This window comes from Camelus dromedarius, chromosome 3 (genome assembly GCF_036321535.1).
Source record: "Camelus dromedarius isolate mCamDro1 chromosome 3, mCamDro1.pat, whole genome shotgun sequence".
Classification (NCBI taxonomy): domain Eukaryota; kingdom Metazoa; phylum Chordata; class Mammalia; order Artiodactyla; family Camelidae; genus Camelus; species Camelus dromedarius.
Genome location: NC_087438.1, coordinates 11,473,785 through 11,496,877, shown reverse-complemented (window position 1 = coordinate 11,496,877; position 23,093 = coordinate 11,473,785). Strand labels below are relative to the sequence as shown.

General features: G+C 43.8%; 1 protein-coding gene across 1 annotated transcript in view; it reads right to left on the bottom strand.

Annotated features, from left to right (window-relative positions):
- Positions 1-551: 551 nt before the first annotated feature.
- FBXL7 (F-box and leucine rich repeat protein 7) overlaps positions 552-23,093 on the bottom strand; it is a 385,410-nt gene continuing 362,868 nt past the window's right edge. The window contains exons 3-4 of the mRNA XM_010981975.3: positions 11,069-11,680; positions 552-3,909 (exon numbers count right to left, since the gene is read on the bottom strand). Coding sequence (XP_010980277.2) covers positions 3,173-3,909; positions 11,069-11,680 — 1,349 coding nt within the window. The 3' untranslated portion in view covers positions 552-3,172. The remainder of the gene's footprint in view (positions 3,910-11,068; positions 11,681-23,093) is intronic.

Here is a 23,093-nt window from a genome sequence, read left to right as displayed (position 1 = left end):
ACAGTTACTCATCTATAATTCTGAAATCTAGAAAGCTCTAAAAAAAATCAAAGGTTTTTTTCACTAGGTTTGGCACAGATTAATTTGGTGACAAAACCTGACCCAAACAGATGCAAGGCTATTTATAGCCTATAATAATATTATGCAGTGTGACTGTTCATATCTACTGCTGTAGAAAAATTAACAGGCTTGATTAAGGGTGCTGTCCCAGACTCTACTAGGGATGTTGCAGAATATATCACAGATAACTTCCTAAAATGTGAAAAATTATAAATTCCAAAATATGCCTGGCTTCAAGGTAAGCTTAGGGAATTGAAGACCTGAACTAAACTGGGAGGGTAATAATTTTTTCACTTACCTGCTAATTTTCAGCCACAGACAATGAGCTAAAGGAAATGAAAAAACGATGGACGCAACCTTAAAGAGACAAGAGCTGCAGTGACCACACTTGGTCTCTACCTCAACATGAGGCAAGTTTTTCTCACTCGTTGAATGTCCCCATCTGAACACCATGCTCTTCTGGCCAGGATATTAAAGGAGGCTTAACCCAATTACCAACATATTGCTTTATTTCTTGGTGGTAGTAAATTAAGGCTTTCTAGAGTCATACAGCACGCAGTGATTTGAACATTGGAATTTAAAACAAAAAAACAAAAAAAAAAATAAAAAAAACAATGAGCATTCAATTTAGCAGAGGCAGGAAGGAAGCAATGTTTAAAAACAGATAAATTTCCTAGTGAGGCTTTTTTGCTTGGTCTCTCAAAATCTGCTGAGCTGTTTCCCCTAGTAACCTCTGTCACAGGTTCACACGACAAGGGGAAGCAGAAAGGATGAAGAGAAGACCGGGGGAAAGGGAGAAACTGGGAAAGACAGTGTGTGCTGGGCAACAGTGTGCAAGTCAGCTTCGTCTCATGTTTGGAAGACAGTTTAGATGATGTGGTCAGGGACTGGTGATACAGACAGATATTTGGAATAGGACCCCCACCCCACTTCTCTGGTTCCCAGAGCCATTTTGGATCTCTGCCTTCATTCTAGGAGTGTTAAACCAGTTCACTTGGAAGGTCCCAGGGCCAAGGGTTAGGGATAATCCTTTCTGAGTTTCAAATTCCGAGCTGTTAGACAGGATCACAAGTCACAGAGCAAGGGAGTGCTACCTTCAACCCCTTTCATGGTTCTAAACTGTGTGACCAGGCACCCTCCCCAGCCAAACAACTCCTTTTCCCTCATGACACACGGTCTTGACTGCGCCTCTCGATTGCTGATGGAGTTGACTGGAGAGGAGGCATATTTCATGTGATACCACTTCATCCTATCTTCTCCTTCCCAGCATAAGATAAAGGCACGCAAGGCGCCAACAGTGGGAGGGCAGTTGTTAAGTGATGCGTAGGCTTGATCTGGAACCAATTCCACGTGCTAGGCTTGGAGAAACAGAGGTTCTGGGTGTGGATGGATCCTTTGAGACAGAAATGGATGAACTGTTTGAACAGTGATGAAGGACGGGTGTTGCCAGAGAATAATTTAAGAGAGGTCACAGGCTTATTAACAAAAGGCAATTAAATTTCATGAACGCGAGCAATAGAGTTTCTTCTGGCATCCTGACTTTACATGCATGAGGCTAGCAAATGGATTTCTATCCAAACAGGGCCATTTAAAACTCATCCTTGGCAGTGATATTGATGTTCTATTCCCAGGGCCTGGACCAGCGCCTAAGTCTTATCAATGTGTTCTCACTTCCGCTCATGTGGCACTTTTGAGGGAACAATATTTAAACTACCTGGAAGTCTGCTCTGCATCTTTGACAGAGGACACGCAGTCACACAAGGTGGCAAGCCACACAAGGCAACACTGACGACTTAACCCCAACAGGCTTCATGTGATGAAGTTTGGACTCACAGAGAAATAAATAGGTGAGAAAAGTAGAAATGTGATCTGAATGACAAAGAACCGAGGCATCTGTTCCTGCCAGCTGCAGGGCAGATGTGCTCATGTGCCACGTGTGCGGTGAGAGGGATTAAGAAAGCCCTAGAGGACATGTGTTCCCTTGGGCCTCACTTGCTAATTAAAAACTGTAAGGGTCTTTCCTTCTATTTGAAAAAAACAAAAACCAAAAACCAAAAAACAAAACTCCAAAAGATCAACTTTGACTGAGGGATGTGGGTTTTGCTGTGATTGGGAATTCTATTGCCTCCGCACGATGATGTGGGCTGGGGTGATGCCGACAGCATTTGTGTATTAAAACCATCCATCTAGTGGGGGCAGGAGAAGAGACTCACCCACCAAAACAAACTCAGATTGGAGTGAAGGACACACAGGACACTGGTGTTGGCACTTCTGAAAGCATCCACAGAATCAATAGCCTCTGAAGAGGATGCCTCCTGTGCTCTATGCCAAAAAGTCTCTCTTTATTGACATCTCTGTTCCCTCAGCTCTGAAATTGGCATGAAGCTAATCCTCGATTAGATCAGACGATGGCCTCCGATTCAGTGCTGGAAGCAGAAGCCCAGAGAGGTCAAGTGCTTTGCCCAAAGTCACACAGCTAGTAAGTGGCAGAGCTGGAGGAGGGGAGATGCAGGTCTCTTCCTCCACCATGCTGCCTGCCACAAGTGATTCTTTAAAAAAGGCTTGGAAGTGCTTTGTGAATACCAGGTGGCTGTGACATTTATTTAACAAGAATTTGCTTGGGTGTGGGGCTGAAGTGTGGATTAGGCCAATCAGGTAGTTTAAAGAGAAGGCGGTCTGGAGAGCATTATCATTCTGATGCCTTGCTGCTGTTGGAGAGGGAGGGGTGCGCTGTGAGGGGTCAGGGTGCAGAACCCTGGGGAAGGAGGAGAGAGACAGAGAGAAAAAGGGGCGTTTCTAAAGATGCTGCAGTAAGCTTTCTGAGGTACACCTTTTTGAGAAGAGAAACTGCCTACAATGACCTGACCCCCAAAACCGTTTACTGTAACAGAAATGTGTCCTCCCTCCCCCACCTTGACCTCTGCTGCCCATGAGAAATTAGGGGGAGAAAAAAAAAAAAGCAGATTCTTAAGAACCTTCCTGGGGGAGAGAGCTGTTATGAGTGGGTGTCGGTGCTTACATATGCTGCTTTAAAAAAAAAACAAAACAAAAAAACCATTTTGTTCTGTTCAGGTTCGTAGGGAAACAGCGGCGGCCGGAGGAAGCTGTCCGTTCAGAAGAAGGCAGGGTTGGTGTGCTCGATGACGCAGCGCTTGCAGTGGCGTTTCACAAACCGCAGGGCCTCCACGGACACCTCGCAGTCCTGGACGTTCAGCATCTGGAGATCGAAGCAGTTGGCCGCCACGATCTGCAAGCCCTGGCCGGTGATGCTCTCGCACGACTTGAGGCTGAGTCGCTTGAGATTGAAGCAATTCAGGGCCAGGCACTCCAGGCCGGTGTCGGAGACCAGAGGGCATTTGCCGATGTCCAGGGACTTGAGTTTCGTGCAGTTCTTGGCGAGGTACTCCACGCCGTGGTCCGTGATGCCCTCGCAGCCCCTCGCGTTGAGGTAGCGCAGCTTGCTGCAGTACTTGGCCACGTAGCGGATGCCCACGTCGGTGACGCGGCCGCAGTGCGCGATGCTGAGGTACCGCAGGCGGGACTCCAGCTTGGCGATCTCGCGCAGGCCGAAGTCGCTGACGAAGCGGCAGTCGCTGACGCTCAGCTCCTTGATGGAGGTGCAGTAGATCATCAGGTAGCGCAGGCCCTCGTCGGTGAGGCGGACGCAGCGGCGCAGATACAGGTGGGTGAGCTGCGTGCAGTGAGCCGCGATGGTGTGCAGGCCTTCGTCCTCCAGCACGAAGCAGTCCGTCATGTCCAGGTAGCGGATGGAAATCTGTTTGCCATGCAAGGGGGACAGTTTAATGGAGGCCTCCCGGGTCAAGCTGATGCAGGTCACTTTGGAGCACCCTGCATAAAGAGACAGAACACACGCTCAGAGCGACCTCCGAGGACGGGGGTGGGGATGGTGGGGCTCGCCTTTACGGATTCCTACCCCTCTCCGGGTTCGGGTTCCCATGTTACCCCTTCCCTTCTCGGGCCCTACAATAGAGAAAGCAAGGTTGAGGTTTTTGCGTTCATCATTTAACTGCTTTGGGTTTAGGAGGCTTGGGGGCTTTAGAATCAGAAAGACAATGGTTCCAAGTCCAGATCCATCACTAGCTGCCTGACACTGGGCACATCAATCGTTCTGAGTACTTCCTTTGTCTGAAAATAAGGGTGATCACCTTCCCTGAAAGGCAGCTGTGAAGGGAGAAATGAGACAATGTGTGTAAATATCCTGCCTTGGCCCTGGAAAGTTCCAGAAGCTCAGTAAAAGCCAGCTCTTACCCTACAATGGTCTGGTAGCTCTGTGGTCCAAAGCAGTGAGATATGAGATAGAAGGCTTGGCCATGACCTGGGTTTGGCAGAAAGAGCACTGGCTTGGCAGTCCCAAGCCGGTGGTTCAGCTCCACTTTTTATGACCTCAGGCTGAAGGCTTACATTTTCTAGTGTCAAGCCTTTCCTCTGAAATGGGAACGAGCAGCTGTCACACCTGCGCTCTGGAGGTATAACAGGATGCAAGGAGATAATGGATACCGACGTACTTTGAAAAGGATCAGAAATATATGTAGTTATTAGTCCAACAAGGTGACCATTTAGGGATTCATTTCAACCCTCTTTGGTCAAGGAGGAACAACTGTGTCATCGGGATTATTCCTCTAGCCTCTCCACCAGTTTCCCTGCCCTGCACTCTATTCTCCTCTCAGCTGCCAGAGAGATGCTGGAAAACAGAACTCCAGTTATGCTCAAAGCCTTCAGATGGCACCCATCTCACTCCATGCGTAACATCTAAAGTCTAACCCTCTAAGGACCTGCAGCCCTGTGACCTCTGATCTTCTCTCTTACCCCTCTTCCAACCCCACTGACCTCCCAGACAACTCAGGTGCCCTCCTGCCTCAGCGCCTGGGCACTGGACAGGGCTTCCCTGGATAGTGCCATGAGCCACCCCTACCTTCTGAGGTCTCTGAGCAAACATGCCTTTATTGGACAATTCTTCCCTAATCACCCTGTATAAATTAGTACCGCTGCCAGACTCCTGTTTATTTTCAGCACACTTTATCAGCCTGTGGCATTATCCATTTATGTATTCACTTATGGATTTGCTGTCCTCACTCTGGAACGTAAGCTTTCTAGAAAAGGGATGCCTCTCTGTTCATTGCTGAATCCCCTCTACTGGGTTCACAGCTGGTGCTAAGTACCTGTTGAATGAATGAATGAATTACAGAGTGCACAGTGTTTTATAGGAAGACGCGGTAGAATAACCCAACGTCCAACATGGACATGTCCTCAGGACGTGGGCTGTGGGTGATGTACATCTCCATTGAAAAACCGACTGCCTTCTTTATAGCTTATTATAATACCTTTTATTTATGTTGTATTATGATGTTTACAAAGTGCTTTTAGAAATATTTCTTTACCTGATTCTTAAAACAATCCATTCTATGGATAAGGAAATTAATGCCCAGGAAGAGATCTTTAGATGCCTCTCTTAACATTGTTTCTAGCCCCATTTCCCGAAGAATATGTGCATACATACATTTTACATGGATATGTTTATACTATATACTATATAATTATGATACATTTTATGTGACACATGAAACCCTCACTTCATTGTATATTTCAGTTGACTATATATTACTAGTTAAAATATGCACAGGATACTTTTAGTATATGAATATAAATGAATAATATGCATAGGTAATATACATTATAAAATAAAGGTATATGTATGCATATATTTCATCCTACTACATAGACTGCATATATAGTTTTCATTTTATCTCTGCTCTTCCTCGAATCCCTCTGGCAGCTCTAAATCCAGGTGCCTCACCTCCGGCGGCTCCGTGCCTCAGCTCATCACATCATAGCTAAGGCTTCGAAGCAACCACATGACAGTGCTCACGGGGACTGTCCTCCCACTCCTGGCAGGCTGCCCAGGAAACTCCTATAAAATTCAGGTCCTGGGAATAATGAGGTTCAAAAGCCATGTGCTACCAAGTCAAAGAATTTCAGGAAGGAGTAAAGCATAAACTTCGACACTGGAGAACAGAGATTTGACTTGTCAGACGCGGCCCACACTGCTCTAGTGAGCTCCGTGGCTTTGCAGAAGGCTTTGTAGCTTTGAAATAGTCCTTTGTTTTGAGTTTCTTTCTTTACACTGACTGTAATCTTGCTTTATGCTGAATTGTGTACGTTCACAGCAGAGGTTGCCCATCTGTGATGCCTGTAAAGGCACTTTGTTTTTCAAGATCATATGACCACCTCTGTTCCTAAACTCTTAGTTCCAGTTTCCTAAAAAAAAAAAATCTAGTAAAATCTGTTGTGCTCCGGGGAGGATATTGTATTTGGTCCAGGGAAATATTTGCCTGGTTTTTCAAACTGAGCCCCAAATTTAATGAAATACTAACTTAGCTCAGTTTTAGTAAAGACACAATTTTGATAGGCTTGTATTATTTTAGATCAGTAATTTTTAACGTCAGCTTTAGCCTTAATTCTTGCAGATTTGCTACGTTTGGATTGGAAAAAAAAAAAAACAAAAACTGCTCCATGGCTCAGCAGGTAATCTCTATGACTAGGGCATGCATCCATACATTACAGACATGGAGAGAGCCTTAGAAACCATCCAGTGTAACCTTCATTTTTTAAAGATGAGACATCTCAGACCCAGTGAGAGTCTACGGCTTGTACAGCCAGGCTAGGGAAACCGGGTCCTGATCTAAGGCTTCAGCTTTGGCAGGGATGGTAAGAAATGACTAGGACGTAGCAAGCAACTGATGAATTATATGAGAGCTTTACGGTAGATATGTCAGCATGAAATGAATATTTAGACACTGGGGAATCAGAAGTCTTGAAAGTGGTTATATCTCTATGGGGATTCTTGGAAGAGAGAAACAATTTAGATACACAAATGCAGAGCCCAGCTGGTGTAAGGTAATAACACACGCAAATTCAAGAGACAAGCAAGCATGGCGGGTGAGGGGGCAGGGTGAGTTTATCGGGTGGAACACAAAGGATTTTCATGGAAACTAAGACAGGAGTGGTCCATTCGGGTCACAGCTGGGGGTCCTGCCTTGACACTCAGGGTAAGGAGTGTGGATATTACTCAACAGGGGATGGATAGTAACGGTTGAACAAATGTATGGGTTTCTTCAATTAATTCCAGGTTTGGTTCAGCTTTCACTTCATTACCACTTCCTCTTATTTTTGGGGTGATATCTCTACCTTCTCTGGGATATAAAAGGATCAAGTCCATGAAGACCAGCTACAGTCTTCCAAGCATGTTAACAACAATGACAGTCCCAAAACGATAACAGCCATCATGATTTATTGAATGCTTACTACATGGTTTTCAGCAGAGCACACATGTGAGGACTTAACCTGAATTAACTCATTTAATGCTCCCAACCAACCCATTTTTACCGATGAGCATGATTTAGTCACTGCACTACAGCTTCCTAAATGCTTGTTTGGAGTATTAACCAATGACAACTTTGTTTGAAACTTTTAGAGATCAAGAGGACTGTTTAGGGTGTTGACACTCCTCTGTTCATTTAATTACAATATCATTAAGTATAGAGACAAAATATGCCTCATTTCTGCCCTTAAAAGCTGAGAATGGGTGAGAGAAAGGAATCCAGGAATATACAAGTACCCAGTTGCAGAACCCAGCAACTCTCTACCTGCCTGTACTGGGACAACTGGGAGGAAATCCTCAGCTTACTAGGGGTCAGGCAGGAAAGGCTTTACTTAGGGGACGCTTGGACTGGGGCTTGAGCAATGAGAAATCCATCGAGAGGTTTGTTGGGGAGGGGCAATGGGCAGAGGAGGGGATGGCATGCAGGCCAGAGAACCGCTCATGCATCACAGTGTGCACAGACATGATGTGTTTGGGAAATGCAACCGATTCCGAAGAAGGGAGCACTGAGGTTACGTAGGAAAAGGGTGAGATTTGAACCTAGAAAGAGCAGCTCATGAAGGGCCATATATGCTCTGCGGAGGAACTTCTTTCTCTATGCCATGAGGAGGAATTGGAGATTTTATGCAGGAAAATGAACGGTTAGACTTGTAGGTTGAAAACATTCCTCTGGAGGTTGGTTGTGTGGAGGGCCGGTTGACGGGGTTGAGACGGGTGTAAGGATGGTTCAGGAAGCATGCATCCAGGCAGGCAGGTGGAGGAGAGGGGATGGACCGAAGGTTCGAGGGGAGTAGAATCACCTGGACAGGATTCGACTGGTGGGATATAGAAGATCAGGAAGAGAAGTAAGGAGGACTCCCAGGCCTCCAATTACAGAGGGCCCTTTTGGAGCCATTTCACTTGTAGTAATTGTCAGATTTTGTACTTTGAAAATTGGTTGGTTTTAATATATTCCATTGCTGTTTAAAGGTGATATTGTCATGGCTAATGTCATGTGCCATCTTGACTAAATGTCGAGGTACCAAGATATTTGGCTAAATCTTATTTCTGGGTGTGCCTGTGAATGTGTTTCTGGATAAGATTAACATTTGAACCAGGAGACCCAGTCAAGCAGACTGCTGTCCCCAATGTGGCTGGACATTATGCAATCTGCTGAGGGTCTGAATAGAACAAAAGGGTAGAACAGAGAATTCTCTCTCTCTGTCTGACTGAGCTGGCACATTGCTTTTCTCCTGCCTTTGGACTCAGACCAACACCATCGGCAACCGTGGTTCTCAGGCTTTTAGACTCAGACTGAACTGCATAACGGGTTTTCCTGGGTCTCAGCTCGCAGATCGCAAACTGTGGGACTTCTCAGACGCCATCACTGTGCGAGCCAATTCATATATATATATATTATATATATATGTATATATATTTAGAGAACCCTGACTAATCATTAATAAAAGGTAATATGTGATAATGAAAAAACACTAGGGCTAATTACACTAACTTTCAATGACTTGAAAAGATAACTTTCAAGCTGGGCTTGTTAAGGATGGGAGGGGCAGTCTCATGTCCTCTGGGAGAATTAAGCTCCAGACCAGAGAGGAGTCTTCCAAAGTCAAGTTTATTGCCAAAGTCAAGTTTATTGCCATCGAGAAGGTGTGAGAACCAAGGGGAACAAGGCATAGGTGAAACCACAGCAATTTCCAGATTCCCTCAGAGCTGGAGGGCACCACTCAGAGGTGGTGACACAGACCCATCCTTATGGCCTGTTGCGTCTTTCAAGTTCATCTACACGAATAGCCCCACCCTGGTCCTGCCAACACCTGGAATTCTATGCTCTTGGTGAGTCTGATTCCCCCATGGACAGACTCTATGTACACAGATCGCAGGGGGTCATCGGGGGACGTGTGAGGAAGATCCTGCAACGGGTCAGGCAGATGGAGAGCATGGGCATGAAGGTTTACACAATGGTTAGCAAAGGGGTCAGGCAGGATCCACTCACTCAGGCTAGAAGCCCAGAAACTTCCACTCCCAACCAGCCAAAGTCGTTTCTGCATTTCTGAATGTCAGAAAGACTCCAAAGAGAGAACACAGTTACTTGCAGCCTGTACTGGGGGTGTATGGGGAGCCCCTTTAACAAAGATGGGGAGCCCAAAACTGAGTCATTTCCTAATCTGAGAAAGTAAAAGAAAACGAGGTGTTTATAAATGAGGCCCTCAAGGTTCAGAAATCTTAGAGTGTTAAAGAGTCAAATCCCTTAGCCCCCCTCCCACCTTTTTTTTTTTTTTTTTTAAGTGAAGAGGAAACACATCTAGAGAAAGCTGTGAATTGTCTCAGATCACAAGTTTTGAAACTAGTTTCCACCACATCACAATGCTTTCTCTTTCCAGAATTCCTTGGGGGGAAAAATGTAAGAAAAACCTCTTCGGTTCCTGCTTCTCGACGCCAACAGCTGCTCAAGACTAACTGAACAAACGGTTACGACGGTTTTGTCCTGAAGCCAGCTGAACAAGGGGAGCGGAGAGCTGCTTTCCAGCGGGGGAACGAATCTGCGAAAAATAATTGACTGTCATCTGAAATATTTTCAGATGTCGGTTTTCAAAAGAGAGAGTGAGCTCAGAGAGCTGACTTTTACCTCGGGTTTGGTGGGAGGGTATCATTTACCTCAGATGCTTGTAAATCGCAAATTTTGTTTATTCGCTTGTCACAGTGGTTTTTACTTCTCCCCCACCCCACCCCGTCCCCCCAACCCGGCAACAGTCCCTGAGGCGGTGGCTCACGCTGTTCATTTCTTTAACTCCCTGATGCATCTTACACATTTCAGCCCCTCAAACGTTCATCTTTCGACTGGGCAGTGGATGAGATAAAGAAAGGCTGTTAGTCCGGCTGGATCTACGTCTGGCGCCTGAGTGTGAGTCTGGGTTTTAATTCTTCCTGCCTGAGAGAGCTTTGCAAGCAAAGCAGCCATGCTGGGATTTCCTTCATTTTTAAAAAGAACCGAAGGCTCCACTCCTCGGACCCTACCCTTGCACCCTGTAACTGAGAATTTTGTCGAGAAGAGATGCAATATCTATCCAAGGGTGAGGAGAGGAGGGTGAAACATGAGGAGCCCGCTGGCCAGGATGGATTTTCCCCAGTGTCTGCAAACAATCATGAGCACAGCCCGCAGCACAGAATCAGCTGGACACAGCTCTCAGGCTCCAGGGAACCACAACCAGTGGACGTCAGGGTGGTTTTTCTAAACTACTTGCGTTTGAGTTAGATAGTTGGTTCCTATTAATCTGCGATGAGATATTTAGTCCCCATTATCTACGGTTGCTCTGAAATGACTTTGAGTATTTTGGGGAGGAAAGACGCATTTCAAAGTCATAATAATGAACTGCTGGACAAAAGGTGCCTCCAGTTCCTCTAAGAAATTGACATTATTTGATGAAGAGGATACGGCTGGCCCCCAGGGTCCTGATTCCATAAAGACAGTATTTCAGAAAGAAGAGTCTGCCTCCTTACCATCATCTCTGATGGCTTTCACAGAGGGGCCCCTTCCCAGGTGACCATGTCCTCTGCTGCTTTGGGATGGTGCACTGGGAGGGGCCCACTGATAGCAGGTCAGTTGCCACGTACCTGACACATCCAGGTGCTCCAGGTTGGGACAGAGGGACACCACGTCGAAGACCGCCTCGTTGGAGATATTGTAACAGCCGGAGACTTCCAGCCGCCTCAGCTCCGGGCAGCACTGGGCAATGGTGTAAAGACCTCGGTCCGTGAGCCGCCTGCAGCCACTGACACTGACGGTTTCCAGCATGAGGCAGACGTTGGGTGTGTCCTGGCAGAGCCTGCGGGTCAGCACCTTGAGGGCGCGGTCCACGTTGATGGTCTCGCCCGTCAGGCGGATAGTCCTCCAGAGCCGCGGGTCCCAGGCCAGGTTGTACCAGCGGCGGCACACGCGGGCGCAGCGGCACAGCTGGTTGGTGGGCAGGAAGGAGAAGACCTGCACCAGGGCGTGGTCCGGCAGGCGCTCGATGCTGGCCTGCTCCTTCTGCGGTCTGGAGGCCAGCCGGATGAGCGGGTGGGTGAGGCGGGTCGGGGGCGGGGAGTGGACCATGGCCACCGTCTCCCCGGTGATGGAGGACGAGGAGGTGGACGAGCCCCTTCCATTCTGAAATCCCGGCAGGTTCGGTGGACATATCAGGGCTGGGCTGGGCGTGCTCAATGTGCGCATGCTCAGGTCGGAGTCTGGCAAAGGACAGAGAGCAAAGGGTTAAGGATGGCGGGAGCAGAGCCCCGGGACGGAGGGAGGCAGGCGAGGTGGTGACACTCATTCCACTGCCGTCCTCCCTGGACGGACCCCGGCTGAATCCATCACCGGAAGCGGAAGCACATGCCAGCTTCACCCATTCCGGAAAAGGGCTCATCCTCCAATATCAACAACAGGGCTGGGCAGACTAGCTGGAAAGGGCCAGATATGAAATATTTGAGGCACTGCAAGCCATGTGGGCTCTGTCTCTGTTGCAATTACTCAGCCCTGCCGTTTTGGAGCAAAAGCTGCCATAAACAATCTGTAACCGGGCAGTTGTGGCTATTTCCATCAAACTTGTTCTGTAAAAACAGATCAGCTGCTTTGGCCGGAGGGCTGCAGTCTGCTGACCTCTGAGCTACATTAATGGTGATTAAAGGACACAACTTCAAAGTTTAGTTATTTTTACACTGGGATGAAACCTCATATATGATGACGCAAACTGATTTACTTTTCTAATTATACTTCGGTTAGGCAGATGAAAATGTTTCATTTACAAACGTGTTTCACAGGAAGGGAAGGCTGGCCAGTGGGTGTGCAGAACATTGGCTGTCTTTGTCCTCACCTGCCCCCTACTGTCCATCTTTTGATAGCAGTACCCTAAACTCCGTGGTCTGGGTTCTGGGGAACCACCCCACTTCCTTCTTCTGTTAGGCTAGGCATTTCAGATGGCATTTTCAGGCATTGAATATCTGGACAATATTTATTTTTTTCTTCTTATTAATAATTTCTCCCTTTGCATTTGAATAATGTGAACCAGAAAGATCACTTGATGAGGATACAAGTGGTTTTTTTTGTTGTTGTTGTTGCTTTGGGGGGTGTAATCATGTGGTTCTAAGTTTATGAAGGATGGAGCATTCTTAGGAATACCACTTTAAGAAGTCTGCTGCTCAGTTCATATCTGCTCCTCCCCCAACCTTGATGTATATATGAAAGAATTGATTCTCTCTATAAATATATTTATATATTATATTTTAAATATTTAGATGGATAGATTTAGGAAGACATTTATTCTCTTTCTAAATATGTTTATATATTTCATACACACATGTGAATATACATACATATATAATATATAATGTATATATATATACACACACATACACACAGAATTTACCTCCAAAGTACACACTTCTTCATCTGTGAAGTAAGAGAGTTGGTCTAGATAATTTCTAAGTCATTTCCAGCTCTAATTATAGCTCTAAAGATTTAAACAAAAATTCCATCCTTGGGTCTTTTTTCACATTTTGTACCTTGGGAATTTTCAGACACTTGTCCTTTCAAAGAACTTCCGGCAGTAACATACAACACAAGAACTTCTGACACAGGACATCTCTGCTGTCTATTTGTAACTTTCTTACTGATACGCTTTTTCTACTATGTTTTCTTTTTAATGTACTTCTCCATAACCTAACACTGCAAATGTCCTACACGTGTCCATGACTTTGCTCGTGGAGCATCCTTGAATTACTGTCTGCCTCCCCTGCACTCCCCACACACCTATACGCACAGCTTGTCTGCCTCTTGAAATGCAAACACCTTTTGTTACTGAGAGCAAATGCCACCTCCTCTGAGAAGACTTTCTTAGTGTCTTTGAGATATTATTAATCATTTCCCTTTTGAAATCCCTTCCCTTTGTTACACAAACATGCATGAATTTATCTTTCCCTAATTTGCTTGACTGTATTGTTCAATTTCACACCTCTCTCTGGATTTCCCATATCCTTTGTCATACGCTTTTGCAGGCTTCTTAGGCAGAGTGTACCTCTTTGGTCCCGTGATGTTGGCTTTGGCCGTGTGACTTGCTTTGGCCAGTGAATGTTAGGGGATGTGATCTGCCGAAAGCCATTTGTGTGGTTGTGTGCTTCTGTCACCACGAGAAGAACGTGCTTGGCTGGTCCACTGATCTTAGGATGGAGAGAGGCCTGTATCTTATCAGATTAGCAGACAGAACTTGTAGCCATGCTCCACCAAGCCCAGCTGGGGTCAACTGATGTCCAGATGAACCACAGATGTGTGAGCTAGAATACTGAGATTAGGGGTGATTTGTACCACAGCATTACTGTGGCAACGGATGATGGATATGTCTTCCATTACACTAAAAACTCCTTTGATACAAGGGTTAAATCCTTTTCTTATGTGTGTCCTGGCAAGGCTGACATGGTTTATGGTACATAGTAGGTGCACATAAATGCCCTAAATTGAATGGAAGTATTTATATGTCTAAAAAAGAACAATTTCTAGGTTGATATGTACTTTTCTGTCCCAGGTGGGATACACACTGCATTTTAAATCATTCATAATTAAAGAAATATGTACTCTTTTTTTTTGTAATCAGCTAAAATAAATAGTAAATCTTTAAAGAAAACCTTAAGTGTAAATCAATGACGAATTTCAGAACTGCCATCCAAGCTACCATGATTCTAACCATGATTACATGGACTCAAAGACTGTGTCTGAAGTTAGTGTTTTTCTTAGACAGGTGAACAGCTTACTTCAGATGGGGGGGTGGAGGGGAGATAATCTTAGACTTACAGCTCTGACATTCTGCAGCTGTGAGGGCTCTGAAATCTCTCCCCGCCTGCTTACATTCTGTTCATCTTGAAAGAGAGACCCTTAACAGTGTTCCACAGAGACCTGCACAGCTTGACTTAGGCCCCTGAAGAATGAACTATAGTCACAGTGGGGGTGGAGGTGGATTCCAAAAACCTACATTTATAACCGGTTCACTTTTTGTTGCTTTTTCACACTCTCAGCAATGGATACTAGGAATGCGCCCAAATTGCCTAGCACTGCTGCGCATTTAGTAACGCTTTTGGTTTTTTCTTTCTTTTCTTTGTCAAAAATCATGCTCTCGTATGAAGAGAATTCACACTCAGAAAGAGATGGCAGCCTTGCACATCTGTGAGGAACATCCTGCCCTGGGGCGACTCAGGGGCCCAGGAATGGCTCCCCTACCCAGCGCTTGGCGGCTGGGTTCCCGGCGGTAATTCACGATTGCTCTGCACTGCTCGCCAGGGTGTGGAGACAGCAGGGGAGTCTGGGAGATTTCAGCCAGGAAAGCTGACGTCTCTTTTGCCAGAGCCTACACCAGCATTCTCTGAGTTTTTCCTACTTATTCTGCAGCAGGTCAAGAACCCGCAGAGAATTTTAGAAAGCATACAACTTATCATAATTGATAAATAGCACCTGGTAATTACAAAAATAATAAAGAATGATGAGTGTTGCTATGGTCTGCATGTTTCCATCCCTCTCAAATGCGTGTGCTGAAATCTTAACTCCCAGGTGATGGTATTGGGGGCTGGGGCCTTTGGAAAGTGATTAGATCTTTAGGGAGAACCTTCATGAATGGGATTAGGGCTTCTGTCAAAGAGACCCCAGAGAGCTATCTCTCACTTCCGCCATGTGAGGTTACAGTGAGAAGGCTGACGTCTATGAGGAAGTGGGCCCCCACCAGACACAGAATCTGCCAGCACCTTGATCTTGGACTTCCAGCCTCCAGATCTGTGAGAAATACATTTTGTGGTTTATAAGCCACCCAGTCTGCAGTCTTTGGCTGTAGCAGCCTGAACAGACTAAGACAGGTAACAACTGGAGATGTACATAGCTAGATGTTGTCACAAATTATATTTTCCGAATACTTTATGTCAAGAAATATATAAGGGGGAAATAGAAATATGTAAATATACATATATTTGCCAAATACATGCATACATACATATATATACACACATTTTTAATTTGTAAGTAAATGCTATTATGGGTAAAAATATGCATGGCTTGACACACAGTCTATCTTGTTCTTTGGTGCTGGAGCCATTTACTGCCACTAGGTATGGTTTATAAAAACAGAAGTAGTTTTCCACATAGAACTAGCAAGAGTCCAAGAATACAAATGCCAATAAGCCAGGAAAATAGAGCGTGGCATTCAATTCAAAACAAGGGTCATTTCCACCCACGAAGTGGTACACTCTGTCTGCACAGGGCACTCGGAAAGACCTAGTACTTCCTTTGTACGTAGTTTTTTCTCCTATGTCCTTTTCAGAGGACTGACAGCTAAATGGACATGGGCAATAGCTGCTAATTTTCCTGACAGAGCTTAGAAACAAGGATGCGGATGCCCTGACACCATGGATACACATGCAGAGAGGAGAGGATCATCAAGATGGCAGAGTTAGAAGAAACCTGGAAACCTCCGCCTGGCCTTATGACACTGCAATAAAAACAGAAGAGGAAAGAAAGCTGACTTTATTTGAGCTTAAGACTCTGAATGTAGGGCATTTTGTAGGAATGAACATGTTTTCATATCTGAATACCTTTTCCAGATGACTTTCTACCAATCTGAGGTGTTGAGGACAAAACCCACCTCTCTATCTTAGCAGGAAGGTGGTACCTATTGGTCTACAACACAGTATAATGATAACTCTGGGAGGATATTAGTGCGAATTTTAATACATTGTACACTTTTGTATACAATTACATAAAAATTAGCCATTATAGAATACTACTAAGCCATTAAAAAAGAATAAAATAGTGTCATTTGCAGCAACATGGTTGGACCTGGAGACCATTATACTAAGTGAAAGAGAAAGAAAAATACCATATGATATCACTTATATGTGGAATCTAAAAACAAAAGAAAGGAAAAAAAAAAGGACACAAATGAACTTATTTACAAATCAGAGACAGACCAGACTCACAGACATATGAGGAAACAAACTTGTGATTACCAGGGGGAAAGGGGATGTAGAGGGATAAATTGGGAGCTCAAGGTTTGCAGATACTAACTACTGTATAAAAATAGATAAACAACAAGGTCCCACTGTATAGCACATATTCAAAACCTTGTAATGGTCTATAATGAAAAGAATATAAAAAGGAATATATATGTATAACTGAATCACTATGCTGTACACCAGAAATTAACACACTGTAAATAGACTACATTGGAAAAAATCCATTATGTTACGTCTTTCTATACCACCCACCCCCACCCCCAGGCAAATGGTGAGATCCACAGTAGTAAATGAAAGAACTCTCCCCACCAGGCATTATTTTGAGCAGGGTAAACAGCGCTTGCAAAAAGTGGCAAGTGAAATACACATTTCCAAAAGCTCCTATCAAGAATCACATCTACTGATGCCTACACTGTGTCCTTAAATTCTGAGACGTCTTTTTGATAATTGGAAATGGAGATCATGATGAAATGGCACAGGGTGGCTTGTTTAAAAGCCCTCCTTTCCTGCTGCTTCTATGGTAGCCACATCACCATGAGGCACAGATACCACCTACACAGCATTCTTGGCCAGAAACACTGGAAAGCAGTACACGCAAAGGCTGCTTGGATCTCTTGTTTGAAGATAAAACGTCCCCTGAAATATCAGGACAAGGAATGCCCAAACTCTTAGGAGAGAAATACATCTTCATAACATATGAAAAATTTCTAGAATGTAAAAGGCAAGTGGCTTTCTAAAGTTACCAAGGCTGCTGCGGACTCTGCAGATATTCTTTGAGCAAAGTACATGAATAATGGAACCCATTAAAGACAGACACAATGGATTACCTTGTGGTCGGATGGATGGGTGAATGGAAGAACCGACAAATAGACAAAGCTATACAAGGAAAAAATCATAAGATCTGCAAAAAGGATGTCTGGTTAATTTCAAATATAAAACTGGAAATGGAAAAGAGGTTGTCAATTATGAATACGTAAGATTCTAAGAAAGGCAGAGATGAACACATGTGAATGGCATGAAAGCAGAATGGGAGAATTTAAGGAGAAATGAGCATCCCTTTTTGCAACAAGGCATATATTTTGTGGCCTGTGTCTCCTCGTGATCCAGCTTGAGAAGCTGGATATATCCAAAAACTTGAAATGTAACACAAAACTACACACCACTGATGTCTGCAGGAAAAGACACCAAATAAACTGCAAGGAATACACAGAGATAGACATTGGGTATTAACATTCAGTAGGTTGAGCTGCTGCAGATTCTTGGATTACAGATTTATAGGCAGAAAAGAAAGCGGTGATTCATTCATTCACTGTATTATTTAACACACTGTTACCGCTGCCCGAGAGCCCAGTGGGGTCTGGAAGGGAGGAGTTTTTGCATTTGACGAGATTATAGAGCAAATGTTCCGAGCCCACCTCTTTCCTGCACCACAGCCCCACTGAAGTACCTCCATGGCAAAGGCAACGCCCTCTCCAATTGCTTGTAGCCTTTCAGGAGAGAGAAAAATGACTATGTTGAGGATGTGCTTAAATCACACAAAATCCAGGATGGAAAAAGACAGAAACGTATGTCCAGGTCTGAAAAAAGAGTCAGTTTTCAGAAGTCCAAGGTGAAGACAATGAATATAAAATCTCCCAGCAGTGGCAAACATGTGAATTAAGGAAGATTTTTGGTAGGTGTTTGGATTTTCTCTAAATGAGGCTAAACTTCGTTGGATAAAATGGAGATCTTAAGCCAAATCAATAAAATGATACTTACATTAATATTTTCATCTGTTGTCTAAAAGAAGAGATAGTGGATTCTTTAAAGTTTAAGAACTTGTGGCACCATTAATAATTTAAAACACTTCCGAGGGAGTAATTTATGTGTGAGCAATATGTTTTATGTTCTAAAATTAAATATGTAAAGAATACCAAAAAGTATAGTTGTTTTCTTCTGGTGAAAAAACAAAAAAGCCCCACCTCTATCAACTTCTATTCTCATGGCTTTAAAAGTCTTGGAAATTTTACATCTTTAGTAATGACAGTACAGTATCAAAAATATTCAAGGCATCTCATGTATACATGCTTATTAGACACATTTTCTTCTAACTAGAGAGCTGCCTGTTTTGTACAAGTTTTTATTTTCAAACCACTGCTGTTTACACTCTAGGAAGTCATATTTACATTACACTGGCCTTTCAAAGTCTAAATTTACAAAGCTACTCTGCATTTTCCCCCTCTGATTACCAAAACTTTTGTGCAAGATGCTTTCGATTATAAGTTGTCTTTCTACTCAAGAATTCTTGCCATAAAAAGCAAGGTTTCTTTTCTTAGCTTAAACTCAAGCTTAAAAAAACAGATCTATAAAACCTAGCTAGTGGAAAAAAAATACAATCTAAGGGATCTTTTCCTTCTTGTTTTATTTCAAAATATTTTCTTTTAATGTGGTTCACATCATATACACACTCTAGAACTTATTTAAGGTATCGGTTGCTATCAAGTGGAAATTTACACAGACAAGGTTAATCTTGCATTTTACCTGGAGGGAGTTACCTTTGGGACTCACGGGTTCTTGCCGGGAATATTATCTAGAAGGTGGCGCCCCTAGGATGAGATTATGGCCAAGATTTCTGTTCGAGAACAAAAACTTTGCTTTATCAGTCACTTAGATCAGTCCTATGAGGGCGCAGCTATGGTGGTTGGTCCCTGAAGTCTTGACGAGGATGGTGAGGGTCCTTTCATATAGTTTAGTCTAACATCTGCCTAACCACATGTTCCCCAATTTATCCAGTTCTTGACTCTGAACTGAGTATGGATTCTGTTTTGCCCTTAAATTCTTCTAAAAGGGAACAGGTAACACTGCTAAGGAAGCTTTTAACCCACATTGCTCTAAAAGCCATAAATATAATCAATGAAATATACAAAAATGGCATCTTGCGAACATCTCATGAAGGCCGGTTTTGCCTGCAATGCCTAGTATCTAGAAAGGATCTTTTAGGAAACGTATGCCCGAGGAAATATCAGGTGGCCTCGGAAACTCTGTAGAAGTCCTGGATTATAATTCACCAGCCTCCTTATGGTTTTATTTTGATGACTTCTTAGCGCTGTTTTTCATCTGTAAAATGGCAAAGGGAGATGACCTTATATTATTCATTCTTTACTAGAAAGAAGGATGTTTCGTCCCCACGAGAGAGTACCACTGCTGTTCAATGCTCCTCTTTTCAAAAGGCGAGGCGATAGTCTCTTCACGGTAGAGCGTGTCTTTAGAACACATTTGTTAATCCTCCTTTTTAACAAAAAGAAAGCAGGCCTCAGATTCAAAGTCTTTAATAGGCAGCAGCATTTAGTTAGCATTTAATAGCATTCTTATGCTTTTAAAATTATTCACTATAATTATTTTTATTAAAAATCACTTAGTTATGACAAGTGATACTGGCCTTTTAAGTAAGGTAATATTGCAATGCTTATTTTTAAAACAATACTGTAAGTTTACTTTTAAAAATATTAAGTGAATAGCAGTACAGGTGGTGAGTAGACACGGCAAAAAATCATGAAGGCATTTGTAAACGTCTCAAGTTTAGGGAATGCTGTTAAGGAGAAAGAACGCTGAAGACAGATGAACTTGGGTCCCTGCCTCTGCTCTCCTGTGCGCAACTTGCATCATTTAAGACAAGTTGCTGAAACCCCAGGGGCCACCAGCCTCCTCTTTTGTAAACTGGAAATAATTCCGCCTACTTTACAGAGTAGTTAGGTGGAGTCTATGAAAAGTGATACTGTTATCCGCAGCAGCGTTTGACAAAAATTATACAATCTCTACTGAGGCCTTCATGGGGAAGAAATTCTGGGCTGTCTGCCACGGCATTTTTAGGGGCATACTATTCTGGATTTCCTGGTGTAGTCTCATCTTTATAAATTCCTTATTGTTGCCGCCATAAACCGTTGAAATGTCGTTCACATCAGTAGGGGTGAGGCAGGGAGAATAAAAATAAAAATCCAAGGTCAGAGCACAATGTACTTACTCTTGGCGAACAAAATATGACCACTGCATTTCTTGGCAAAAGAATACTGTAATTGTGGAAGTCTTTTCTCATAGTTTATTTAGAAAGTCCATTTTTCTGTGACACGGTGGACTGCTCTCTCCTTGAAATTTCTCCTGTGGTTTTGCAACACCTTTCTCTCTTCTGCTTTGCCTTTTTCCTTTTCAGGAGCTGTTTTCTCACTCTTTTCTGCAGTGCACCACTTATTGAACCGGGTTCCCAGATAATTTCATCCTTAACTCTTCGTTAGCATCTGCGCCCCTCCCTTCCGTGGTCTCACGCACTCACGTGGCTTCAGCAATTGCCTGTAAGCTAATGACTCCTGAAAGTCCAGCCTAGACCATGTTTTCTCGGTGTATCTCTCGCAAACATCAAACACATACAGCCAAATATCTGCTACACCAGCGTTGCCTAATATGGTAGCCACTAGCCACATGAAGCTACTGAAAATCAAATTTATTAAAATTAACCTAAAACTTCAGCTCCTTGGATGCACATTTCAGGAGCTCACTAGCCACATGTAACCAGTGGCTATTGTACTAGACAGCACAGATTTAGGACAATTCCATCAATCCTACCTGTATCTGTTTATTTATTTATTTTTAATTGAAGCACAGTCAGTTACAGTGTGTCAGTTTCTGGTGTACAGCACAATATCCCAGTCAGGCATATACATACATTTATTCATTTACATATTCCCCACCTATATCTAATCAGTTGCCAAGTCCCTCAGATTTGATTAGCTTACGGAGCTAATGTTGCCCTCCCTTTCTCTGTCTCCATGACTACCACCCCAGTTCACATTTTCATCATCTCTGTACTCTCTCAACAACTCCTTAACTGATACTCCTTATTCTGTTCTTCCTTCCAATTCTCCATCATTCACTCAAACAGAGCCTTGGCACTGCATTTAGAGCTAGCTTTCTAAAATATGGTCCAGTTCCCCTGCACCAAAATCTTGAATGGCTCATACCTTTTGTTGTGGGGTGAACTGTGCCCCCACAAAGTTATGTTGGAGTCTTAATTCCTGGTACCTGTGAGTGTGACCTTATTTGGAAGTAAGGTTTTTGAAGATGTAATCAAGTTAAGATGTGGTCATACTTAATTAGGGTGGTTCCTGATCCGGTATAACTGGTGTTCTTATAAGAGGAGAAAACAGAGACACAGGGAGAGAAGACACAGAGGTAAGACGGCAGTGCAAGGATGGAGACAGAAGTTGAGCTTACGCTGCTATAAACCATGGAACACCTGGGGTCACGAAGAGCTGAAAGAGGCAAGAAAGGATCCTTCTCCATGTCCCTGCCAGCACCTTGACTTTTGGACTTCTAGCCTCCAGAACTGTGGGATAAATTCTGTTAAGTCACCTGGTTTGTGTACTTTGAAAGGCAGCCCCAGAAACCAAAATACTTCCTTCCACACTTTTTGCTGAACGTTTACTACATGCCAGGCATTGTGTTAGGCACTGCCTAGGTAACAAAGTCTAATTTTTTTAGAGTGTGTAGGGGACCCCCCCCCCATTCACATCTGAGAGCATGTGTCCATGTTGCTCTCCTGCCTCAGAAGTTCTTTTCCTCCAGCCTAACTGGTAGATTCCCAGTCAGTGCTCAAGTCCCTGGTAAGATGTCCCTTTCTCTGTCAAGCCTTTCCAGGTCCACCCAGGCTGAATTATTTAACGACTTTTAGTGTGTTTCCATTGTAATCTTATATATCTGTACCACAGCCCTTTTCACATAGTGTCTCTCCACCCATTGGACTGGGAGCACCTTGAGGCCAGGAGCTGTTTCCTTCCTTTCTTAAGTCAGTCCAGAATCTCACCTGGATTTGGCCACCTAGAAACTGTTCACCTAATGCACAAAGGTAATGTTCTTTGCCGGGTCCCACAATTAATCCCTTTCAGTTTTCTTTTGGTTGTAGTTGGCAGTATTTATATAGATCTTCCTTGACTTATGAAGGGGTTACATCTGGATAAACCCATCTCAAGTTGAAAATATCTTAAGTTGAAATTGCATTTAATAATACCCCTAACCTGCTGAACATCATAACTTAGCCCAGCCAACCTTAAACGTGCTCGGAACACTTACATAAGCCTACAGGTGGGCAGCACCATCTAACACAGAGCGTATCTTGTAATAAAGTGTTGAAAATCTCATGTAATGTACTGACTATTGTACTGAAAGTGGAAAACAGAACTGTTGTCTGGGTACAGAATGGCTGTAAAGCGTTATTGGCTGTTTCCCCTCACGATCGTGTGGGTGACTGGGATCTGAAGGCCCTGCTGCTGCCAGCATCACGAGTCAGTATGGCACTGCATCTCGATAGCCTGGGAAAAGTCAAAATTTAAAATCTGTGTATCGCTTTCCCACCATCGTAACATTGAAAAATCGTAAGTCGGGGACCGCTTGCACTTGGAGCCACCAGATGTTTCAGATTGAACAAGCTGGAACAGCTCTGTGCTTTATCAACATTTCATTTTTAGGTCTTTTTTTTTTTTTCATTTGCCCCTCCACTTAATTTAGGCTGAGGCAGTACACACACTTAGATTAATAATGTTACTCTACTCCGAAGATGTTTAAAAAGACACACGCACACAGAAAAACA